Source organism: Benincasa hispida, chromosome 5 (genome assembly GCF_009727055.1).
Source record: "Benincasa hispida cultivar B227 chromosome 5, ASM972705v1, whole genome shotgun sequence".
NCBI classification, from domain to species: domain Eukaryota; kingdom Viridiplantae; phylum Streptophyta; class Magnoliopsida; order Cucurbitales; family Cucurbitaceae; genus Benincasa; species Benincasa hispida.
In genome coordinates, this window is record NC_052353.1 from 6,037,180 (window position 1) to 6,060,594 (window position 23,415).

At 32.0% G+C, this 23,415-nt stretch overlaps 1 protein-coding gene across 1 annotated transcript; it reads left to right on the forward strand.

Moving 5' to 3' along the window:
* The first annotated feature begins 13,744 nt into the window (after positions 1-13,744).
* LOC120077947 (2-methyl-6-phytyl-1,4-hydroquinone methyltransferase, chloroplastic) lies at positions 13,745-17,290 on the forward strand. Its single transcript, XM_039032080.1, has 3 exons — positions 13,745-14,614; positions 15,351-15,657; positions 16,936-17,290. The coding sequence occupies exons 1-3, from the start codon at positions 14,070-14,072 to the stop codon at positions 17,089-17,091; spliced, it is 1,008 nt and encodes a 335-aa protein (XP_038888008.1). The 5' UTR covers positions 13,745-14,069; the 3' UTR covers positions 17,092-17,290.
* The last annotated feature ends 6,125 nt before the right edge of the window (positions 17,291-23,415 follow it).

Consider the following 23,415-nt stretch of genomic DNA (forward strand, 5'->3'; position numbering starts at 1 on the left):
TCAAGGTGAACTCCAGAAATGGATACGGTCGCTTTAGGTTTTGCCCTAATCGGATTTTTTCCCTTCGGATTGGCTTTTTGGGGCGGACCTCTAGGGCCTAAAATGTGGGTCACACTTACGGGAGATGGTTAAGTAAGTTAATGATCTCTTGGCCAAATCAATGATGGCTAGTCATTATAGGAGCAAGAGTTGTTCTGGTATTAATGTGGTATCGAGTGACCTTCAAACGTGTTTTGAATTCAAAATAGTTGAGTATAAAGTAATCAAACAGCAAGTATGACGTTGATATGATCGAGTATACGCGTGTCGATTGCAACTATATCGAGTGACCATAAAGCTAGGTATCGAGTGACGAGCCATTAAGGATCGAGTAATCAGAGTAAAATAATCGAGTGCATAGAAGTAAGGAAAATGAGGGAGAGTAAGGAAACAGACCAAAATAATTGAGCACTTAAGGGGGCATTTGGGCTCCAACTATTTTAGTTGGAGCCCCAAACATTGGGTGGGCTATTATAGCCCGCCCGCCCAACTATAAATAGGGGGCCCAAACGCCCCCTATATTTTTAAATATGTAGGGAGAAAAGTGTTTAGATTTTTTCTCACAAAAATTATAAATATATTGAAACTTTGGAAATAAGTGTTAGGTTTTTTTTCCCCTTTTTTAAAAAATAAAACAATATAAAACAAATCTTATCAAAATAATAAATAGGTATATAAATATGTTTTATATACCAATGATATATTGTTATATCATTAGATTATTTTAAAAAGTATAAACTATATAAATAGTAATAATATACACAAAAAAAAAAAAACAATAAAATGTATAAATAAATAATAAAAAAAAAGATAAAATAAAATATGATAACAAAAGATAGACTCAAATAGATATTGTTGGAAAAAAAATAGGAAGAATCTCTAATTTAAATTAGGAAATACGAAAAATGAAGGTTAAAATCGCATAACTTCATATTACAATTACACTGTAGGTGTAAATGTAAATTAGTTAATCTTGTAACTTCATGTTATAATTACACTGTACCTATAAATGTATATTAATTAATTTTCAGAGCCCATCGATGGCACAATGGAAATACATTTAACTTTATATTACATTTTGAAGCTGATAACAACATGTTTAAATCAATGAAAAAAGATTTATATAAAGCTAAATATGGTAACAAAAAAAACAAACCAATCGAAAAAGAGTTAGATAAACAAAAAAAAATGATAATAATGTGCTCAGAAGGTTGAAGAAAAGGTTATGTTTCTGTTGAATTATTATTAAAATATATAGTGTATTTTCAAGATTCACGGGTACATTAGAAAATAGTCAATCACCACACAAAAATAATATATCCAATTCTCTGGTGTTCCCCACAATCGTGGAAGTTCCAATTTATTATAAACTCTGATTATCTTCGATGAATAAGATTTCATCTTCTTTAGTCGAAAACAAAGAATTTTGATTATAATAATGAAACAAAAAAATATTGAAATCGTCATACAAAAATAAATGAAGAGGAAAAGAGGAAAATTGATAGATAGTTGAAAAGAGGAAAAGAGAAGTCTAATCCATTGTAAAGCCATAGCAAAAGCAATAGTTTGTGAAGAAAACCACAACAAAACCTAAATAGATAAACACTTTGTGTGAGTAACAAAAGTGATGGTTATTTGTTTACGTTAGTGATGAATATTTTTTTTCCAAATCGTTAAAATAATATAAAACAATTTAAACCTTCAAAGATATGAGATATATCTAGGTAATTTATTAAGAATATGTATTTAATTATAAAAACTTGTTCAAACATGTGCCTAAATTTGAATATGTATAAAGTAATGAAAAACAATCCAAAGATTAGAATAAATTTGAAATTTGATTAGATAAAATGAAATTTGATAATATATGGAAATTGAAAAATCTTGATATTTAATTAAAGTGATTTTAGAAAGTATAACCTATATAAATAGTAATAATATACACAAAAAATAAAATATATAAACAAATAAAAAAGATAAAACAGAATCTGATAACAAAAGATAGACTCAAATAGATATTGTTGAAGAAAAATTAGTTAATCTCATTTTTTTTTTTGCAAAGGTTTGTAGTTAAAGTTTGGGGTGGGAGACGAGGTCGATAGTATGAATACTATGTTAGTTGAGCTACGCTCTTATTGGCATTAATCTCATAACTTCATGTTATAATTACATTGTATCAGTAAATGTATATTAGTTAATTTTCGGAGCCCATCGATGGCAAATGGAAATACGTGTAACTTTATATTACATTTTGAAGCTGATAACAACATATTTAAATCAATGAAAAAACATTTATATAAAACTAAATCTGGTGACAATAAGTTAAACCAATCGAAAAAGAGTTAGATAAACAAAAAAATTGATAATAACGTGCACAGAAGGTTGAAGAGAACGTTTTATTTCTGTTGAATTATTATTCAAATTATAATATTTTCAAGATTCACAGGTCATTAGAAAATAGTCAACAACCACACAAAAATCATAACTCCAATTCTCTAGCGTTCCCCACAATCGTAGAAGTTCCGATTTATTGTAAACTCTGATTCTCTCCGATGAATAAGATTTCATACTCTTTGGCCGAAAACAAAGAAATTTGATTATAATAATGAAATAAAAGAATATTGAATCGTCATATAAAAACGAATGAAGAGGAAAAGAGGAAAATCGATAGATCGATGAAAAGAGGAAAAGAGGAAAAAGAAGTGTAATCCATTGTAAAGCCATAGCAAAAACAATAGCTTGTGAAAAAAAACCACAAACAAAACTTAAATAGATAAACACTTTGTGTGAGTAATAAAAGTGATGACTATTTTTTTTACGATAGTGATGGATATTTTTTCCAAATCGTTAAAATAATATAATACAATTTAAATCTTCAAGGATATGAGAAACATCCAGCTAATTTATTAAGAATATGTATACAATTATAAAAAAAAACAGAAATGTGCATGTTGGAGGAGAAATTTCGGACCAACCACGAACCTCCATTTGCTAAATTAATGGCGGAATTATGAAATCGTCAAATTTGTGACCAATTAAGAGTTGACATGTGTCTCAAATTAAAATTGAAGACAAATTCTGTGTTTTCGTCGCAGAAATCGATTGAGTAAAATTAATTTCGACAAATTTAACGTTATAATTTAGGCGTTGGCCCAGTTACGCCCAAATATGGGCTTAATGTGGGCCTAAAACATCAAAATAGGCTTAAGCCCAGTTAATTGGACCTAAAGACCCAACTCAAGTCCAATTAATTACGTCCTAAAGACCAGACTCAAGTCCAATTAATTAGGCCCAAAAGCCAAGCCCAAGTCCAATTAAATTAGGCCCAAAAGACAGGTCCATGGGCCAATCAAGGCTAGGGCCAAGCTCATGAAGCCCAAAGACCGATCATCAATAAGCCTAAAGGTCGATCGTTCAAGAAGATCAACCAACTTAAAGATATAGTCTATTTTGAAAGCATCAAAATACTATGTATTAGAGATTGTACTCGTTTTCCACAAAATTAATATAAATACAAAGTTCAAGTTCTACGAAATAAGTTTCTCTTGAAAACTCGTGCGGCATAAATTTGAATATGTATAAAGAATGAAAAACAATTCAAATATTAGAATAAATTTGAAATTTGATTAGATAAAATGAAATTTGATAATATATGGAAATTTAAAATATATTTGGTAGAAAAATCTGGATATTTAATTAAAGTGATATTAATTCGAAAAATGGTTAAATAGAATCTAAATTAATAATAAAATATGCAAAGTACATTAACTACATGAGAAAAATCAAGGGCAATTGTTCTTGAGGAAAATCAACAATTACACTATATACATAACTCGACCTTGTTTATGATTCTACATTTATCATGTATTTGTAGTTTCATCAATAACAACAACTACGAACCAGACACGGACAAATCAGATATTTAAAGATTTGTGGCCATGTGCATATCACATGAGTTGCCATAAATCTTATTATTGGTCGGTTTTACCATTTTTTCAGAACAAAACACTAAATTTTGTCAAACGCTCAAATCCCTTAAAAAAATTTAGTTTAACTTTGGGTTTCTAGTTTATCTATTTTTTATAACAAATTTAGCTTTTGATAACAAAATAGCAAAATTTGAAATCTAGTTTGCTAACACATTTATAACAAATTTAGTTTGTTTTAAATCCCTAACTTATCTATTATTATTATTTTTTTTTGTGATGAAATGATTTTTACTCTTTAAGTTTGTATGTAATAACATTCTTAGTTCATTCGACAATTTCTACTACTACTTCTTCTTTCGTTTTTTAGCATTCATATTCCATTTGAAGGGAAAAAAAAGAAGAAGAAGAAGAAATAGAAAAGGAAGAAAAAGAAAACAGTCATTAATGATTGGCAGTGGTGACCAACAATATGGTCGATGGACAACAAGCAATTAAAATAATCTGACGACCCATGACCGATACGATCAATGGCCTTCAGTGGTTGGAGCTCTTATGTGAAAGAGTTGATTTCTTAATCTTTTTTGTGTGGAAAAATGAGTAAGAAGGGGAGAAGTGGAAAAAAAAAAAAAAAAATCACTAGTCGAAAGTGGGTGACAGACAACAAAGAAAATCCAACGATCCACAAATAACACAATTTATGACTTGCTTTGGCATTAAAGCTTCTAGAACAAGGGAGTTCATTTTTATTTCTTACGTTTATGAAAATGAACAAGGGGAAAGGAACGAAAAATTCAAGGGAAAAGGGAGAAAGAAAGGGAATGGAGGAAGGAGGAAAGAGAGAGGAATAACGTCATTGACGACCAATAATCATGGGCGACTGGCCGACGGTGGTTGTCTACGATCACGGGGGACTAGACATCAGTGTTCAATCTTCACGACAATCGGAAGCCGACAGTCGTCCATTGTTTGTTGTAATATCCCTAACTTTCAGGGAATTTTTATTAAATTTACTTGAATTATTTGGGTATTAATTTATTTATATAGTTAATTTAATGAGAGTTGATAAAAATTTTGAAATTAATTGGATATACTTGATAATTGGGAGATTTGGAATTCTTGAAGGAATCTAAATTGAATTCAGAATTTAAAAGGGAAAAAAATATGTATATTTCTAATTGAAATCCAATTAGTGTTTGGATTTAAGAATTTTTATCTATGTATATATATATATATATATACATATTAGGTTTTTTTTTTTTTTTTAAAAAAAGTTATCAAATCTTTCTCTCCCTCCAACCCGTGCTGCAACCTCCCCTCCCGCACAAACCTCTCTCAGCCGACTTCCTCTCTCAGTCGCATAGGGTTCCAGCCTCGCTGCCGTCGCGTTGGTTTCCATCTCGGCTTTTCCCAGTTGCTCACCGTCCGATCATCCGCAGTCACATCGGCGTCTGCTAACCATCGCTCCAGTTTGTTCATCGACCGTCATTACTCGTTGCGTTGGAACTCTCTCTCCCTTTCTATCTTCATTCTCAGCTCCTCTCACTCTCTGTTCGCTTCACGCATCTTGCCGTCGCCGGCTTAGACCAATTGTCTGTCCACCGGACCGACGCTGCCAACCCCTATTGATGCCGGATTCTACCATGTTTCGCCGTAATCTTGAAGGTTGGGTATGATGGAACATACACATACATAGCGGAAGTAATTTAGATCACTCTAATTTTATTGATTAAAAGGAATAAGCATGGATTTTAAAACTAAAATAGGGTTAGAATATACAACCTTTGTACCCCAAATTCCTTCTTATTTTTTATCAATTATTTTCATGAACAATTCGTAGACCATCATGAGAGTCTTCTTGACTATTCTCTGGCCTTAAAACGAATGGTAGGATCCGGTGAGTGACCAATTTGAAGAAAAATTATATAAGGGTTTGAGAGAGAATGGGTTAGGGTTCATCAAAATCTCAAGAATTTCCACTTTTGCTAAGAGAATTAAACTTCATAGAACCATTCTATTTATAGATCAATTAATGCAAATCATGCAAAGTTGAGTTAATGACAATTTGACACTAAAAAATCTATCAACTCTAAGTGAGATTAATGTCTTAAGAGGGATGAACACCTAGCAAAACAAATCCACAAAAAAAATTAGAATTTCCCACTAAGTTGATCTTGGATTTTTCCATTAACTTGGTCAAATAATCAAGCTTTGACTCTCAAAGTCTATAGTCAACATTTTGACTTTTAGTCCAATTTTGACCTAGTAAAATTTTTTTACTTTCAATCCAATTTTGACCTCTTTTATTTAAAATTAAATTAAACAATTAATTAAATAATTTAATTAGTTAAAAACACACTAATCCCAATCAATCTTGATTGACCATTTTTGAATCCCTATTTAGAAATTTCGATATTCAAATTTTATTTAAATGTATTTTTCTCTTTCTATATGTTTAATTCATAATCAAACATTAGGTTAAATATATCGGATATATTTAACACTTTACTCCAAAATTTAAATTCAAAAACTTCAAACTCATTTGTCACACTATTCTAAGGTTTAGTTCGATATAAGCTAGTAAGGGGACCTAATGGACCTACAGATCATGGGCTCCAACAATCTGAGATTAACCGACAAAACTCTTTAACCCAATTAACCGACATTAGTTAACTACCGCAGATATATTTCTATCTACTTGAAATAACCATAATCTGTAAGTCAACCATTCATAGGTTGTTCGTAATAATGGATGAGTCAAAAGTTTTTTTACCTTTGAGATTGCATCTTACTCCTTAAGTCCCACTGTTCCTCTAATGGACAATTGGTTTGTGATCCAATTACCAAACTGAGTCCTTCATGGGCCAAAGAAAGGGTGAGGCCTCTTGATCAAGACCTCGAGTCAATACTTAAGGGAACAACTTCTCTATTATCCCTAAAAGCGGGTAGGAGTAAATTCCGTCTTGCACCCTATGTCTCTGACTATCTATCCGGTCTTGAAATGGGGGGAGGGCTTATTGAGCTGGCATTGTTAAGTGAACCTTCACCTATGTAAATCTAAGGATATCCCGAATAAACAGAAGTTCATAGTTAGCTCAGGATTAAGGTCAAGTTACCTAAGTCATCACTTTGAAATAGTCAGTCTTAAATAGTAAACAACATTATAAAGTAAGATTGACTTATTTCTTGGTTCGGTCTTATACAAACTCTTTACACAGGATACCCCCACTCACATGTCTCCACATAAACGATTTAGGATCATGTCGTTTGTACTAAATGCAAAGTGGACTACATCCGATAGCGTTGCCATAAAGGTACCCAATCTTATTCGTAAACTATAGATCGTTTAGACTATTTAATCGAACTTGATCCACTTTTATTCGCTACATAAAGTCCAAGTATTCACGTTATAGTCATGGATTTTGGTTGATTGGATTTAGTGTTCTCTAAAATGAAATATGCAATTCACATATTCAATAATAGTTTTATTGAATAATCCTCAGTAACATCTTTATTAGTAATATAATATGTTTAACATTCACAAACCATGAGTTTTTAGGACATAAAACCCAACAGGGTAAGGATTAGTTTGTTAGGGTGATTTTTTGTGGATTTTCTTGAAAAACTTGAATATCCATTAGGGTTTGGCGTCGATTCATCTTCACCCACTGTGTTTGGATTTTAGATTCAAGACTTGGAGAGCCTTCATGAGTTTATCAAATGTTACTGATCCTTCATGAGTATTTTTGGTGAGTATCAAATTTGGAACCCTTTTGGATTAATTTTTGATGTTGCAATTTTGGGTTTTTAATCCTAAATTTTGGTGGTTGATCTAGAACTATACTATTGAGAAGATTGGAAGCGGTTTGGATTAAATATCACTTTAGGTAAAGTTATTTGGAATTGTTTGGATGTCTATTGGTTAGTTCTATGATTGGATTTAGGCCCTATAGATTTAATCTAAGTTTGGGTTGTGTCCTAGGTTTTAATTCAAGAATTTGTGGAGTTTGTTGTCGCGATAATATTTTTAGACTTAATTTGAGATAAGTAATCTTACTCTGGATCCGCCTTTGAGCCAGACGACTTAGACATTATGATTTAGTAGATTTGACTGGATGAATTGAGAGTCAAGATATGACTAGAACTATTTTGTGAGCATGTTGATTAAAATATATTATTGATATAGATTACAATTCTAGTATGTTACTGATATGATTAAGATGAGACTATGAGATATATATTATGATTTATGTTGTGAAATTTACTGAAAGCATGATATGTTTGTAGATAAGAGTGGCAATTTACTCTTTTCTAACACTACTATATTACCGGAAACTAACGAGTTTCCTACTATGTTATTGGAAGCCTACGGGTTTTCTACTATGTTACCAGAAGCCTACATGTTTCCTACTGTGTTATCGGAAGCCGACAGGTTTCCTATTATGTTACCGAGTGCCGACGGGTTCCTACTATGTTATCAGGTGCCGATGGGTACCCTACTATGTTTATGATCCTTTGGACCACCAGATGCATGTTAGGTCTGTTGGGGTTTGTGCCCTAAAGTCTCGTGTCCTGTAGTTTGTAAACAGCTTTGCTTATGGTGTATAATATATATGATATTTACCTCACTTATTGACTTTGTACATTTAGAGGTTTTTTATTTTACCAAAAACCAATAAACTTAATATCCCTAGTTGTCTTTATGTAACTTAAGCATGTATGTAGTGACATACAAGTGGATCATGTATTAAGTGACAACCAAAATACTCTGTAGTATATGGATATAGGAGGGAAACCTTATCCTGATACCACTATGGACGCGACCCGCTTTGTGGAATTGTTACAATTATTGTGACTTGTCACAGATAGTCTGATCCTGATCATTCATGTAGATATATAGTCTGATCCTGATCATTCATGTAGATATGCGAGCGGGGGCATCCTATACAAAGAGTTTGTATAAAACCTGATCTCGAAGTGTTAATGTCTCGTCATATAACTCCATTCATGACTGAGACTTCACTTCACTAGGATGACCATAGGTAACATGACTTCAATCCTCAGTGAGTTGGGAACTCTTGTCATTGCGGGCGGTCTTTTGATTTACATGGGTATGAGTGGCCAGAGCACCGACTCAAACCTACCATTTTGTGGATTCGTCTGATTTGGGAGCTGGGAACTCAGCTTCACAAGATGGAGTTCACTCCTTCCCCAAAGTAGGGGTAAGTAGATAGATTACTCTCTTAAGGCTGATCCCGGGGCTTGAACGATGTGGCGCCACACACTTTCTCATGGCCTAAGAGGTGTTTAAACATAGTAGGACTATGTTGTATTGTTCATTAGAGGGATTAGTGGTACTTAAGGAAAAGATGTAATTACAGGGGCAAAAAGGTAAATTGGCCTGCTGTAATTACGAGCATCTGGGAAGGGTCATCGTACTGATGATTGGTTATATCCAATGGACATAGAAATATATCTATGGCAAGAAGAGTTCAACTGTCAGTCTTTAGTGGAATGTCTGGCAGTTAACGGATGGTGGATATCATGACTAAAGAGTTTAGTCAGCTATTCACGTACCGTTGGAGCTTCGAGCTTTAGGTCCATAAGGTCCCCTTGGTAACTTGGATACAAGTTAACAGTCAGTTTTTTAGTCAGTTTGAAATGTTCAAATTGACAAGAGAGAGTTAGATTATATATTATATAATTCAACTAATTAATTATATATGATATAATTAACTTTATGTATGAGATACATTAATTTGGAGAAAATTGAATATAAATATGATTTATATCTAGTGGAGAAAAAATACTATAATTAATATATGATATTAATTTATATGTTATGAATATGATGTGATCACATTCATTGACGGTTAAAAGAAAAATGGGATAGCGTCTCTTCTGTTTTAATAACAGATGAGTGAGTTGAAAGATCACTTTGAGACGCACAAATAGCTCATGGTGTGTTAAGCATGAGATGAGCAGACATTGTGTTAAAAAGTGTGTCATCGCTTAGAAAATCAGTGCCTATACGATAGTGCTTGCATGATCGCGTACCTATACGATATCATTAAGCAATCGCTTAATGATTACACCTGCGCACGTTATTTACTAAATGATTGTTTACCTTTTCCTAAGCGATTGTTTAGCTCCCGATATTTACTAAATGATTATTACAATCGCTTAGTTTTTCTACATGATCGTTTAGATGATCGTTTACCTTTTCCTACACGATTGTTTAGACGATCGCTTACCTTTTTCCTACACGATCGTATACTTTACCTAAACGATCAAGCATCTTGTCTATACATAGATGAGCTCATCTCCAACTTGCTTGATCGTTGTATACGATCTCTCTTCCTCAATCCCTCTACCAAATCTGAACAAAGCCCAACCTTTGGATTCTCACTCCAAGAATACTGAGGGCTCTGAGTGGTGGTGTCATCTCTGTTTCCTTCTGTTCGTGTGGAGATTATTCGAGGTAGACGATCGAGTTTTAGATTTGCTATGAAGAAGAAGTCTTCAACTGATATGATTTCTCGATCTCTTTATTATGAATACATTTTAATATGTTTGAATGCATATGTGGTAATTCTGTCACAATGAATTAGAAAGATCCGCTTTCGCTCATAGGTACTCTTGAATAAAAGTTCCTTCAAGGTCGAGTTAAATTGCTCACTAGATGGCCATCCATGAATTTAGTTGATTATATGCATGTCCCACCAGTAAGTTGCATTTATTGGATATAAGTGCATAGTCTGACCCCAGTAGTGCGGTTACATACTGAGTATTTTATATTCATCCTTTATTATGTTATGTTTTTTAGGTAAGGGAAATGATGCGAATGATAGAAGGAAATCTGTGATCATGTTACTATATGCATGTTTTCATGTTTTAAAATCTTAATTTAAAACATAGATGCTTCTGCTCATGTTTTCGTGTTTTCATGTTTTAAAATCTTAATTTTGTAATTGAATTTAAAAAACTTTCAGTGTTTGCTCCATTGGTCGTTTTAAATAAATTTTCTAATAATGTTTGTTTAAAATAAGGGTACCCTGATTAGCGATTTTTAGTTATTTAGTTTTAATAAAAATTATTTAATTTATAACATTTATTTGGTTTTTAGCCAATTCATGAGAAATGTCAGATGTATGCATGCATATAGTAACTACCTAACAAAAATCCTAGGAAGTCGAGTCATTACAGTTGGTTATCAACGATCATTATGGTCGGTGACTGATGGTCACAAGAGTCGGTTAGTGACCTTGGTCTGTTGACAGTCACTAAGTTACGTGGTTGTTGTGGGACTTATTTGGCTCAAGGAGTGCTTAAGCCCCCACAACTAAAAACACATTGATTTTGTACCTTATATGAACTCTTTACACTGTGAACCTAAGAGTTCACTGAGTCCTCAAACTTTACAACTCCACCATTTGTCCTAAATGCCCTCAAATTTGTATAGGTTTAAATCCTATTTTAGTCCATGAATTTTGAATCTTGTTCTATTTTGGTCCCTAAAATAAAATAAAAAAAAATGGCTGCCTTAGTCCCTGCTGTTAAGATTATGTTAATTCTTCAAAGATGAAATTTGTTTAAGGATGAATTGCATCTAACATGGGTTGAGCGTAATAAAGGTGAACTAAAATATCTACAACCAACGTGTCAAAATAGTGAATAGCTAAAATCTTGAATGCAAAATAACTTGAGATCTCTTATAAAAATCACTTTACTATTTAATTCACAATTGAAACCCTAGATATTTTTAACATGACTAACTTATTTGATAGTCTAGTCATCCAAAAATACAATTCATCTCACCATTATGTTTATGAGTTAACAAAATCTCAATAACAAGGACCAAATAAGCACTTTTTAAAAGTTCAGGGATTAAAATGGACGTCTTTGGAAGTTTAAGAACTAAGATAGAACACAATTCAAAGTTGGGAACCAAAATAGGATTTAAACCATAGCCTAATTTTTTAGTGGGTGTTTCCCTCACCAACATGAGTTGAGTTGAGTTGGTATAATATGCCAACTCATTGTTTGACCCACCAATTTTAAATGTTAGTGGAGTTGAGTTGGTATATTTTACCAATTCACCACAACTCATCCCAACTCTCCGTTCTTCCCATGTTTTCAATGGCTTCAACCATCGCCACTGTCACACTCCGAGAACTAACTGCAAGCTCTGATAACCACCTTTGATGACAACTCTAGTGACCAACTCCGGTCTCTGACAACCATCTTCAATGACAATTCTGGAGACGAAATTCGAACTCCGACAATCACCTCTGATGACAGCTCTGGCGACCAACTTCAAGCTCCAATAACCTTCGTGCAGCGAACTCAGACAACCAATTTATGGCCTCTGACAACCACCTCCGGTGATCTAACTTCGACGACCACCTTCGTGCTACCAACTCCAACGACTAATTGGCTCCAATAACAAACTCCGATGACCAACTCCGACAACCACTTCCGAATACAAACTCTAATGAAAATCATCTTCGATGATCACCTTTGAGCGGGCAACTCCGATGACTAACTCGAGACTTCGACAACCACCTTCGATGACAAACTCTGACAACCAACTCTAATACCACCTTCATGCGACTAACTTCGGGCTCTGAAAATTACCTCTGACTACAATCTTTAACGAAAATCATCTTTGATGATCAACTTCGACAACCACTTTCGCCCAACCAACTCTGAGGTTCGAAAACCACTTCTGATGACAAACTTCGACAACCAACTCTAATACACTTTCATGTGACCAACTTTAGGCTCCGACAACCACCTCCAACTACAAACTCTATAAAAAATCATCTTTAATAATCAACTTCAACAACCATTTCCAACTACTATAAGACCGATGACTGTCAAAGTATGTTGTAGGGTTGTTGATTATATAAAAAAAATATTATTTTGTCTACATTAAGTGCTATATTTATACGTAATGAATTCACATATTAAATGAATGTTAAGAATATTTAAACGAAAAATATATATGTAGTTGAAAAGTATGTAACATATAACAAAAAAAACCATAAAATGAAAAAAAAAATTGAAACATTTTTCAATAAGAATTAGTGAAAAATACAGATTTGTTATTTGAAGATCCTCCAAATTTAGAGAAAATGAAAGTGAAATTGTTGAAGAAACTTGGTGACATTTCATTGGTTGTTACGATGATATAGGAGATTTAATTTAAAAAAATTCATGACATAGTAAAAATATAGAGCAACAATAAAAAGAAGAAGAAAAAGAAAAAAATATGATAATGAAATTCATAGAGAAAAATTAGCTAGAATAAAAAATTTGGATTTCGGTTTAGTTTCTCATTTTATTTAAGCATATTTCTACATGTAATGAGTTAATAGTTGTTCATTGCCCAAAAAGAAAGAAAGAAAAGTCTTAAAAATTAAAAGATAAAAAAATGCAATCCATGTTTTATTCAAACAAATATTAGAATTATTGAATAAAAATGTTTCAAAACAAAAATAGTAATCATAAAAACATATTATTGAGAGTTAAAGAAACTGTATCAAATGCCCAGAATTCTGCACTCGAAATACAAATATATGAATTTGGGCCAAATAATTCTACATTCTAAATACAAATATATGAAATCTACAAATATATAAATTATGGACATCCTATTTCAATTCAGTATCTCAAAGGCACTTAACAACAACAAAGAAGATGTAAGGAGAGAAAAAAAAAAAAAAAAAAAAAAAAAAGGAACCGATCGTTTTGTAATTGGAAATTTGTGTAAAGAAGGAAGTAGCGCCACACAATTTGCTCGGCTCACGAGTGGCATTAGCGTTAACTCTTTCTATTCCACACATTCCATCCTCTCAACCGTCCATCTCACTCAGGCAGCTGTTGTTGCCGTAGCGGTAAGCTCCACTTTCCCCTTCCTCTCACCATTGACATTATCAATTCCTTCACGCCACTGCATGCATGTACACTACCAATTCACTTCCACAACCGATAAACTAGTCGATTTTGGTCGTTGGGTTTCTTGATAAGCTCTGAAATTGTCCACCCATTTTGTCAAATTTCGCTATCTTTGCCTACTAGATTGTTTGTTACGTTTAAATTATGGCTTCTGCAATGCTCAATGGAGCTGAATGCCTCAAGCTCACTAGAGGATTGGGTTTTTCTGGTTCCAATCTCCATGGGAGGAATTTCCCTCAATTAGGTTTAGTTTCCAGTTTTGGGTGTTCCAAGGCTGTTTCCATGGCGCCTAAATGCAGTCTTTCTGCTTCACGGCCTGCTTCTCAGCCTAGGTTTATTCAACACAAGAAAGAGGCCTTTTGGTTTTATAGGTTTCTCTCGATTGTGTACGACCACATCATAAACCCCGGGCATTGGACTGAGGATATGAGGGACGAAGCTCTTGAGCCTGCGGATCTCAGCGATAGAAATATGATTGTGGTGGATGTTGGTGGTGGCACTGGCTTTACCACTTTAGGGATAGTGAAGCATGTGGATGCCAAAAATGTGACCATTCTTGACCAATCGCCTCATCAGCTTGCTAAGGCTAAGCAGAAAGAGCCATTGAAAGACTGCAAAATTATTGAAGGGGATGCTGAGGATCTTCCATTTCGTACTGATTATGCAGATAGATATATTTCTGCTGGAAGGTTTACTTACCGTTAAAACTCTTCTTAGTTTTCTTTTGTGCATGTTGTTTTGTAATGTGTGTTTCCTTATGTTAATTTACTGGTTTGAACTGAAGTATTAGGGATCTTGTTTTTAAGTGAAAAATTTGTGAATCACCCTGAAAGAAGACCAAATTTAGAATATGTTTACTTTGAATCTTGCATTGTCATATCAAGACTTAAGAAGTGAGTCATTCCCATTTGATGAATAACTTAGAAGTTTTAAATGTGGCTGCATGTGGTTTGGGAATCATTTCAGCTCAAATTAACTTTAGGAATCTGTAATTAGTTTTTTGATATAAAGTGATTATTTTTAGATGATATAATATTAAATTTACCTTCACCCATCAACTTTTGGGTCAATTAGTGATTTAACATGGTATCAAAGAAGATGGTCCTGAAGGTCTTGTGTTCAATCTACTGCAATTTTATTTCCTCCCCAAATAATATTGATTTCCACTTGTTGGATCTTCTATATATTTCAAGCCCAAAAGTGAAGGGAAGTGTTAGATGATATATTATTAAATTTACTTTCACTTATCAACTTAAGTTTTTGGGTCAATCAGTGATTTAATAATTAGAGTTGGAGGATGGAGAAGTGATTTTTAAGTATAAGGGTACTACGTGTTATACATTTACATTTTTTTTAGTATGTGAGAGAACAAGAGAGAGAGGTTTAGTGGTAGCTCTGATCTTTTTTTATGATATCTCTGCTCAGTATTGAATATTGGCCAGATCCACAACGTGGCATCAAGGAAGCATATAGGGTCTTGAAACTTGGAGGAAAAGCGTGCATAATTGGTCCAGTGTACCCAACGTTTTGGTTGTCTCGCTTCTTTGCAGATGTGTGGATGCTTTTCCCAAAGGAAGAGGAGTATATTCAATGGTTCACAAATGCTGGATTTAAGGACGTCCAATTGAAAAGGATTGGCCCAAAATGGTATCGAGGAGTTCGTCGCCACGGTCTGATCATGGGATGTTCTGTGACTGGCGTGAAACCATATTCTGGTGACTCTCCTTTGCAGGTAATTCTTTTCCCCATTTTCAACCTATGTTGTAGGTTGTTGTAATGATCCTGATTCATCATATCTGATTGTCATTGTGATATAACTTGCATCCATTGTCAGAACGGCAGGCCTTTGGATAGATTGTTGTTTTACACGTGTTATGCCTTTTTCTTAGTTTGTGTCCATATTAGTGTCAGAGTCTATTTAATATGTAACTTTTTTCTTTGGTATTGTGAGAAATGGTTAATAATAGAGCAATAATATGGTATTAGTATAAGATTGCTTATCTGCTCTTCTTTTAAGTCGTCCAGCACGGCTAATTAACAGTGTGCTCTGATTGATATTATCATAAACTCTCAAAGTTGATAAGTTTGTGAAAAAATTGCTAAATTATAGATCTCGGTATTCCCTTATCTCATAGGATTTCTAATCATCTCACTTCTATAAGTATAGACTCCGAAATTCAGGCCTCTGGCTCTGGCTCGAGAAGAGAGAATCTAGATGGTTAGGATTATAACTTAATAATGTGTGGGTGAGAGAGAGGTCGAACTTGAGTTTTAGCATTCACCAATTTTTTTTTTTGAATTAACATTCGGTTTGTATTTGACATGTTTGCATTTTTTATTTTAATTCCTCCAAATCCATTCCTATTTACATATTAGAACATGGTTCATGCTGCCCCAAAACTTCTTGGGATTCTGCTTTGCACCTTTGCTAGGATGCATCTAAAAACAATCAGTACAATGATGGTTATCATATGGGTTCACGTTCAGTTCTTGGAAATCAAGACTTTGATATGAACACTTAATCAAGCCACAAACAATTATGAATAGCCGAACTTTTGCAAAAGCCAAGTACATGGTTATCATATGGAATTAGTTTTTGAAATCATGACATGAGACATGTACACTCAGTTCAAGCCACAAACAATTATGAACACAATCATCTGCATCAAGACGTCAAAATCATAAAAGTCGAGTGATGATCTGCAGTGTGAAATCTTTAACTATGTCATAATATTTTTTCTTTTGTAAAGGTATTGTAATTAAAGGGTGAGGTGGGAGAATCGAACCTTTGACATCGAGGTCGATAGTACAAGCACTATACCAGTTGAGCTACGCTCATGTTGGCGAAAATTTAAAGTTTAGAAACTTATAAAATATTTAAATATACATATTGAAATTTTATGCTGCCTGGGAACTATGTCGCATATCCAACATAAATTGTCTTGTTCTTTGTAAGTTTGGTTTTACTTCCAAATTTAACTTCCTGAGTGTTAAATGTATTTCTTTTCAGCTTGGTCCCAAGGAAGAGGACGTGTCGAAACCCGTAAATCCATTTGTGTTTCTGTATCGCTTCCTTCTGGGAGCCTTGGCAGCTACATACTATGTGCTGGTTCCCATATACATGTGGATCAAAGATCAGATTGTTCCAAAAGGTCAACCAATCTGAGCTGGGAAAAAGGGTTCAAGCTGATATTCTACTCTTGGAGATGCAATTTTAGTTTGCTAGTTGTAGCACTGTTTGTTTCTTACTACTTGTCCTTTCTATTTTGATAATGAATTGAATACCCATCAGAATTGTGTATGATTTCTATTCAAACTTTTGCAGGAATCAGAAATCTTCCATAGAACCAATCCTCCTTCCAAAATAAAGCCCTTTACCTCATCTTGAGGTCAGAATGACTTCAGGAGCCATCCAAAAATTATTCAGATTCTAAGTCAGACTTTGATTTAAAATAATTGCAAAGAGACAGAGAACCAATATTTAATGAGTCCGTCATACTGTGACCGCTCTCACATATAAAAGTTGGATGTGGATTAAAAAATGGAAAATTGCCCAAAAGTTTCATCTTTGAGAAATAGTGCCTCTCGGTTCATTCTTTCATCCGATCAACTGTTTTATGTTTTTTCCGATGAATTTCGCTCAGGATCAATATTGAGATTCTACTGATTTTTACAAATATAAAGAAAAACAGCGAGTTAAAAGAGAGAAGAATCAAGATGAGCGAACATCCTCAAAGGGGAGAGTAAATACAATCAGAACAATCTCAGCAAGATGAACAAAACTTGTTCACACCAAAATACTTCACAAGCTACAGAGTTCAAGTAGTAATTCTATGTTTGTTAGTAACCAAAGTGAGTTGGCCCCAGTTCTGATAATTACCACATGAATCACACAAATGCTGAGCTGGATTAAATCCCCAAAAATAACAATATCTTTTAAAAAATTCTCCAAATTTGGTTATCTTTACTAAATCTCATTTACTCAATTTCTCTTTCTACAATTTTCTAATTTCCAAATGGATTTACTAGTTATTCAAATGGGTTTTCTAGATGGATCATAATTGATTGCACTCCTATTCGAGATTTCATCGGAAAAATTCAACATTTGAATCTTAGCGGTTGATTTCGGTCGAGATGGACTGAAAATAACCATTACAAGGTGCTAGATTTGAAAGATGAAAACTTTTGGATACTAATTTTGACAATTTTTCATAAATCCGAGATATAAATTTGAGTAATCTCTCCCTTTCGAGATTGAGATGTGTGGATTATACACATTTTTTGTATGAAGTACCATAATGAAGAAGCAATTATAATTTAGTATGGTGATTCTTCTGTCAGGCTGCTGAGGGACTACGGCACTTGGTGGTTATGGAGTGTAGTCTTATATGCATTGGTGGCCACTCTTCCACCTTACGATATTTTTGTTTGTTTTTCCTTCGCAAATTTCTTAATTTTAGTTTTTATTATTAATTAATTTAACCAAAAACTTTTCATAAAAGTCAATGGTCAGCTTCTTGAATTCAGCTCTGAATTTCCCTCGTCTTAACCACAACTGACAAAGTCATCAAACGTGTTATAACATATAGGAAAAATATCTTGTAGCCCATAAGTTTTGGGATTGTTTGTTTTTATTCTTAGTTTTCAAAATTTTACGTTTTTAATCCTTAAATTTTGAGTATGATTTTAATTTAGGACACGTTTACCTTAAGATAATCATAAATGTGGTAGATTTATAATTATAAGTAAAAGTAACAAAAAAACAATTCAATTACATTTGCGATTGTGACCTACTATGATTGATCTATCAATGAAATCACATTATGATTATACCAATTTTTATTACAGATTGGTAAACGTGACCTTAGTCTAAGTTTCACAAGGTTATATTTTACCCTTGGGTCTAAACATTGTTTGAATTTGGTTCTTAGGTTTCAAATTTTACACTTTAAGGTCGATCTTTTTTTTACTAAATACCCACTTTTAATATTTAGTGTTAATGTCTATTAATTAATTTATAGAATTTAAAAAATCATAATTAATTAAATTAATTTAAAAATATCACTTCATAATTATTTAAAATTAAGAAAAGCATGAATGCAAAGATAATTAGTGAGTATTTAACAAAAAATTGATGTTAAAAGTATAAATCTTGAAATATAGAGACCGATTTGAAACAAAAACTCAAATCTTAAGGATTATAAATGTAATATTTTGAAATTTATGACTAAATTAAAGTCAAACTCAAAATTTAAGAATTAAAAATCTAATATTTTAAAATCTAGGAACCAAATAGAAATTAAACCCAAAATTTAGGAACTAAGAATGTATTTTTCCCAAAAGATATAATTAAATCATATGTTTTTTTTAATCATCCACACTTATTGTCTTTTCAAAAGTCATGATTTAATCCTCACTTCCATAATTATTGAACTAAAGAAAAACTTATTTTTATCTACTTGATCTAAAAAGTCGATGCAAATTATTATTCAAGTAGTGATGTGACTGACAAAAACATATTTTTATAGTTAAATTATAAGTTTAACCTCCTAAAATTTCATGTTCGTGTCAACTAAGTTTTTGAACTTTATTAAGTGATTAAGTGATTAGTATATTCTTCAATTTTTAATTTTGTGTCTAACAAGTTATTGTGCTTTCAGAAGTATTTAATAAATCCTTGAACTAGATTTTATGTTTAATATCTTAACTAAGTTTTCAATTTTGTATTTAATATGTCAGTTTATTTGATATTTATTAAATTCATGAACCGATTAGATATAAAACTGAAAATTTGGACCCTGTTTGGTAACCATTCGATTTTTTGTTTTTATTTTTTTAAAATTAAACCTATTTCGTCTACAATTCTTATAATGATTTGAAAGTAAAATGATTGAATTATTAGCCAAATTCCACAAACAACTTTTTGAAAGCTACTATTTTTAGTTCTCAAAATCTTACTTGGTTTTTTAAATCATTGATGAAAGTAGATAACAATGAAGAAATTTGGAGGCAGAAGAAGTGTCCATAAACTTAATTTTCAAAACAAAAATCCAAAATAAAATAGTTACCAAACGAGGCTTTAATATTTTGTTAGACACGAAATTGAAAATCTATTGACCTATTAGATACAACCATGAATGTTTAGAGATTAAACTTTTAATTTACCTAATTTATATTGATCTAAAATCTTTTACTATTATTATTGAATTTCATCCTCCATAGTTTACTAGTTAGTTTTCCTTTTTTTCCTCCCCTTCGTTAAAATAATTTTAAGGTAGGATTTAGGGGATTGAAATTATGATTGATACTTTAAACCAACTAAAATTTATGAGGGATACTTTTACTTAAAAAAGGTGAGGAATAATTTATGGGTAATCATTTTAAATGGTAAGACCCTTCAAAATATTTTTAAGTATGGTAAAATGTCACTATCAATAATAGAAATTTATCACGGTGTATCGCTTAGATATAAAAGTTTATTGTAGTCTATCACTCATGACAGCAACATTTTACTATATTTGTAAGGGGTTTCTTCTATATAGAAGACCTAAAATAAAACCTTATATTTCATAAATGTCTTAAAATTTGATTTTTTTTTTACAAATATGGTTTTTAGGGTTAATTTTGGACAATTATACCATTTTTCATTTATTTATATCCATTTTTTATATATTTTTTCCTATTTTCAAAGCTACTTTAATTATGGGGAGAGAAAATACTAAAGAGAGAAAATATATTTAATATAATTTTTTCTCATTTATCAATTGGAGAGAGAAAATATATTTATTGTATTTTTTTTTCCTATTTTCCAAATTGAAAAATGCATTTAATAAAATTTTATTTTCTATTTACATTGGTTTTCACATATCAACTTATCGGCTTTTTTGACGGATTAATGATTATTTTAAATATACCTTAGAATATTTTTACGGATTCATGACTATTTTAAATATACATTAGAGCATTTTGTTAGGTATTCAAAAATATTTTAACCAATATATAAAATATACTACAGTTTATAAATTAGAGATTGACTCAATGTTTGACATAAATCACAGTATAAACCAATATATGAAATATACACAGTATATAAATCTTCACAAATTTCATTTAGACCACAATATAGGTATCATAATACATGAAGTCAATTAAAAAAAACACTCTTGTTTATATCAAATAAACGAATATATATACCACATTATATATCAAATTTCCTATAGAAACTAAAAAAAAAGTACATATATATCACAATATATATAAAAAATAGAAAAAAAATAAAATTAAAAGTTGAATTGGGTCTGTCATTCATCTACTCCAAGTCTGTCATTGCTGCTCATTTGCTTTGAATCCTTCATTGTCGCTCGTCCGCTCTGAGTTCGCCATTGTCGTTCTTGTCGTCCCATGTTGCCCCACGCTATCCATCTCTCCCGGTAACTCACAGAAGGAAAAAAGAGAGGGGAAGAAGGAGAAAAGAGAGGAAGGAAGAAGAAATGACCTTGAAGCATGAGGGAGAGAATATATGCATGTGAGAGAGAATATGTACGGGAGAGAGAGAAAAATATATATATATAACGTAGGTGAGAGCTAAATTGTAAATAGTCACTGTATAAGTGAAAAAGAGAGACCAATAGTTTTTCTTTATTTTTTTCTTTTATGTTAAAAATGAAATGTTCAAGATATTAATATAATATGGGTCTATTTTTAAGGTTTTTTTAATGTAGAAATTCCTATTTGTAAATAAGTTGGAGAGAAAATGGCATGGGTGACCCATTTGGAGGCTCAAAATGAAAAATAACCTACTTTTTTAAAACCAAAGATTTTTTACCTATTGTTTACACCATCTTCAAGCAATTTTATCAATTTACCCCTATTTTATTTTTATCTCTTCCTCCACGATTTTTTCTTTTATGTTTTCTTCTTCTCTTGTTATTATGCATTTTCTTCGTCTTTTTATTTTTCTTTTATTTTTCCTTCTTCTTTGTTGTCGTTCTTCTTCTCCTGCGTTCTTCTTCCTTTTCCTTTTCCTTTTTCCTCTTTATTCTTCTCTCTTGATCTTCTTTTTTGCTCCTCCAACGACGACGAACGCTCAAACTCGTTCTTCTCTAATGAAGCTGTAGAATGAGACGGGCGAAGAGCGGGACAGAAAGGAGCAAGAGAGAGAAGAGTGATCTGTATGAGAAAGAAAGGAAACGAAAGAAAGAGGAGCGAGAGAGCCAAGAGTGAGATTGACCATTTCTACGTGCACACGAGGATTTCATAGTAGTTTCATCCGATGTTGACGTCAACAAAGGGTAAAAAAAAACTCACATTTTCAAAAAGTAGAGTAGATCCCATTTACCCGTCCCAATTTGGGTCATCTGTACAAAAAGCCCAATAAGTTAGCTCATTTTTTTGTTTTTGAAAATAGTTTATAATTTAAACTAACTAAATTTATGCATGATGGTTAATTTGAACATAATTTAATTAATTAAGATATTATATTGATAATCAAATTATCAAAGGTCCAAATTCACACCTCATTTATTGTTGAAAAGAAAAACTTACCTCCATTGACATTCCACAAGATTTTTTTTAACAAAAAATTTAGTAAATTAATGTCCATATTAACAAATTCACGTAAATTTAATAATGGTCCGTAGTTTTTGTGATCGATAAACTTTTAAATCATATATGAGCTTTATATATTTTCAACCAAGTTTGGTTGATGGTTGAAAAAAGTCGTTTTTGTTTTTTTTTTTCTTGTTTTTTGTTTTTTGTTTTTTAAAAACAAAAGCTTAAGTTTGTCTATCCTTATGGATGAAAATTCATGACGAGATGTTTAAAGTCAACACAATTTTATTACAATTTTAGATAAGTAAGATTTATTTATTTATAACTATTTTGACTTTATATCAATTATTTAATTTACAATGAATTACAACCATTAATTAACGATTCGTTTTTGTACATAAGATTGTAGTTGAAAATTAAGACTTAACATCTTTGAATTATTATTTTTTATATAGAATTAAATGGCAAAAACAAAATCATTTACACCAGTTTTTTTCATACATGGGAGTAGTTTGTTTGTTTTTAAATAAATGCTTTAAAACTTATTATAAATATATATAAAATTCAAAACTTATTAGCAAAATACTGTAGTTTTAAAGAAGTTTGTTTCTTCACAGACGAACTTATTCAAAATCATATTCCAAGGTAAGTTCTTCTCTTATCTATAGTGTTATGAAATTGACAATTAAAGAATACAAAAAACGTAAAAAGTATTAACACACGGATATACATGGTTCACTAATAGTGTATTAGCTACGTTAATGGGACAGAAGGAGAACAATATTATTAGAAACAATGTTTTATAAATACACCAAAAACGGCGCCTCTAAGAGTTAGACAGTTTATATAGCGCACTACTCTAAACCCTAGGGTCATAATCGTAAATAACTATAAATAAATAAATATGAATTCTGAATAGGTCTCGGGGGCGCATTGCCCT

What these genes read in the sequence shown, in the direction of transcription:
- LOC120077947 (XM_039032080.1), top strand. Translation starts at nt 14,070, where the DNA reads ATGGCTTCTGCAATGCTCAATGGAGCTGAATGCCTCAAGCTCACTAGA. An exon ending in AGATATATTTCTGCTGGAAG is followed by an intron (nt 14,615 to 15,350) that starts GTTTACTTACCG and finishes ATCTCTGCTCAG; the next exon opens with TATTGAATATTGGCCAGATC. An exon ending in CTGGTGACTCTCCTTTGCAG is followed by an intron (nt 15,658 to 16,935) that starts GTAATTCTTTTC and finishes ATTTCTTTTCAG; the next exon opens with CTTGGTCCCAAGGAAGAGGA.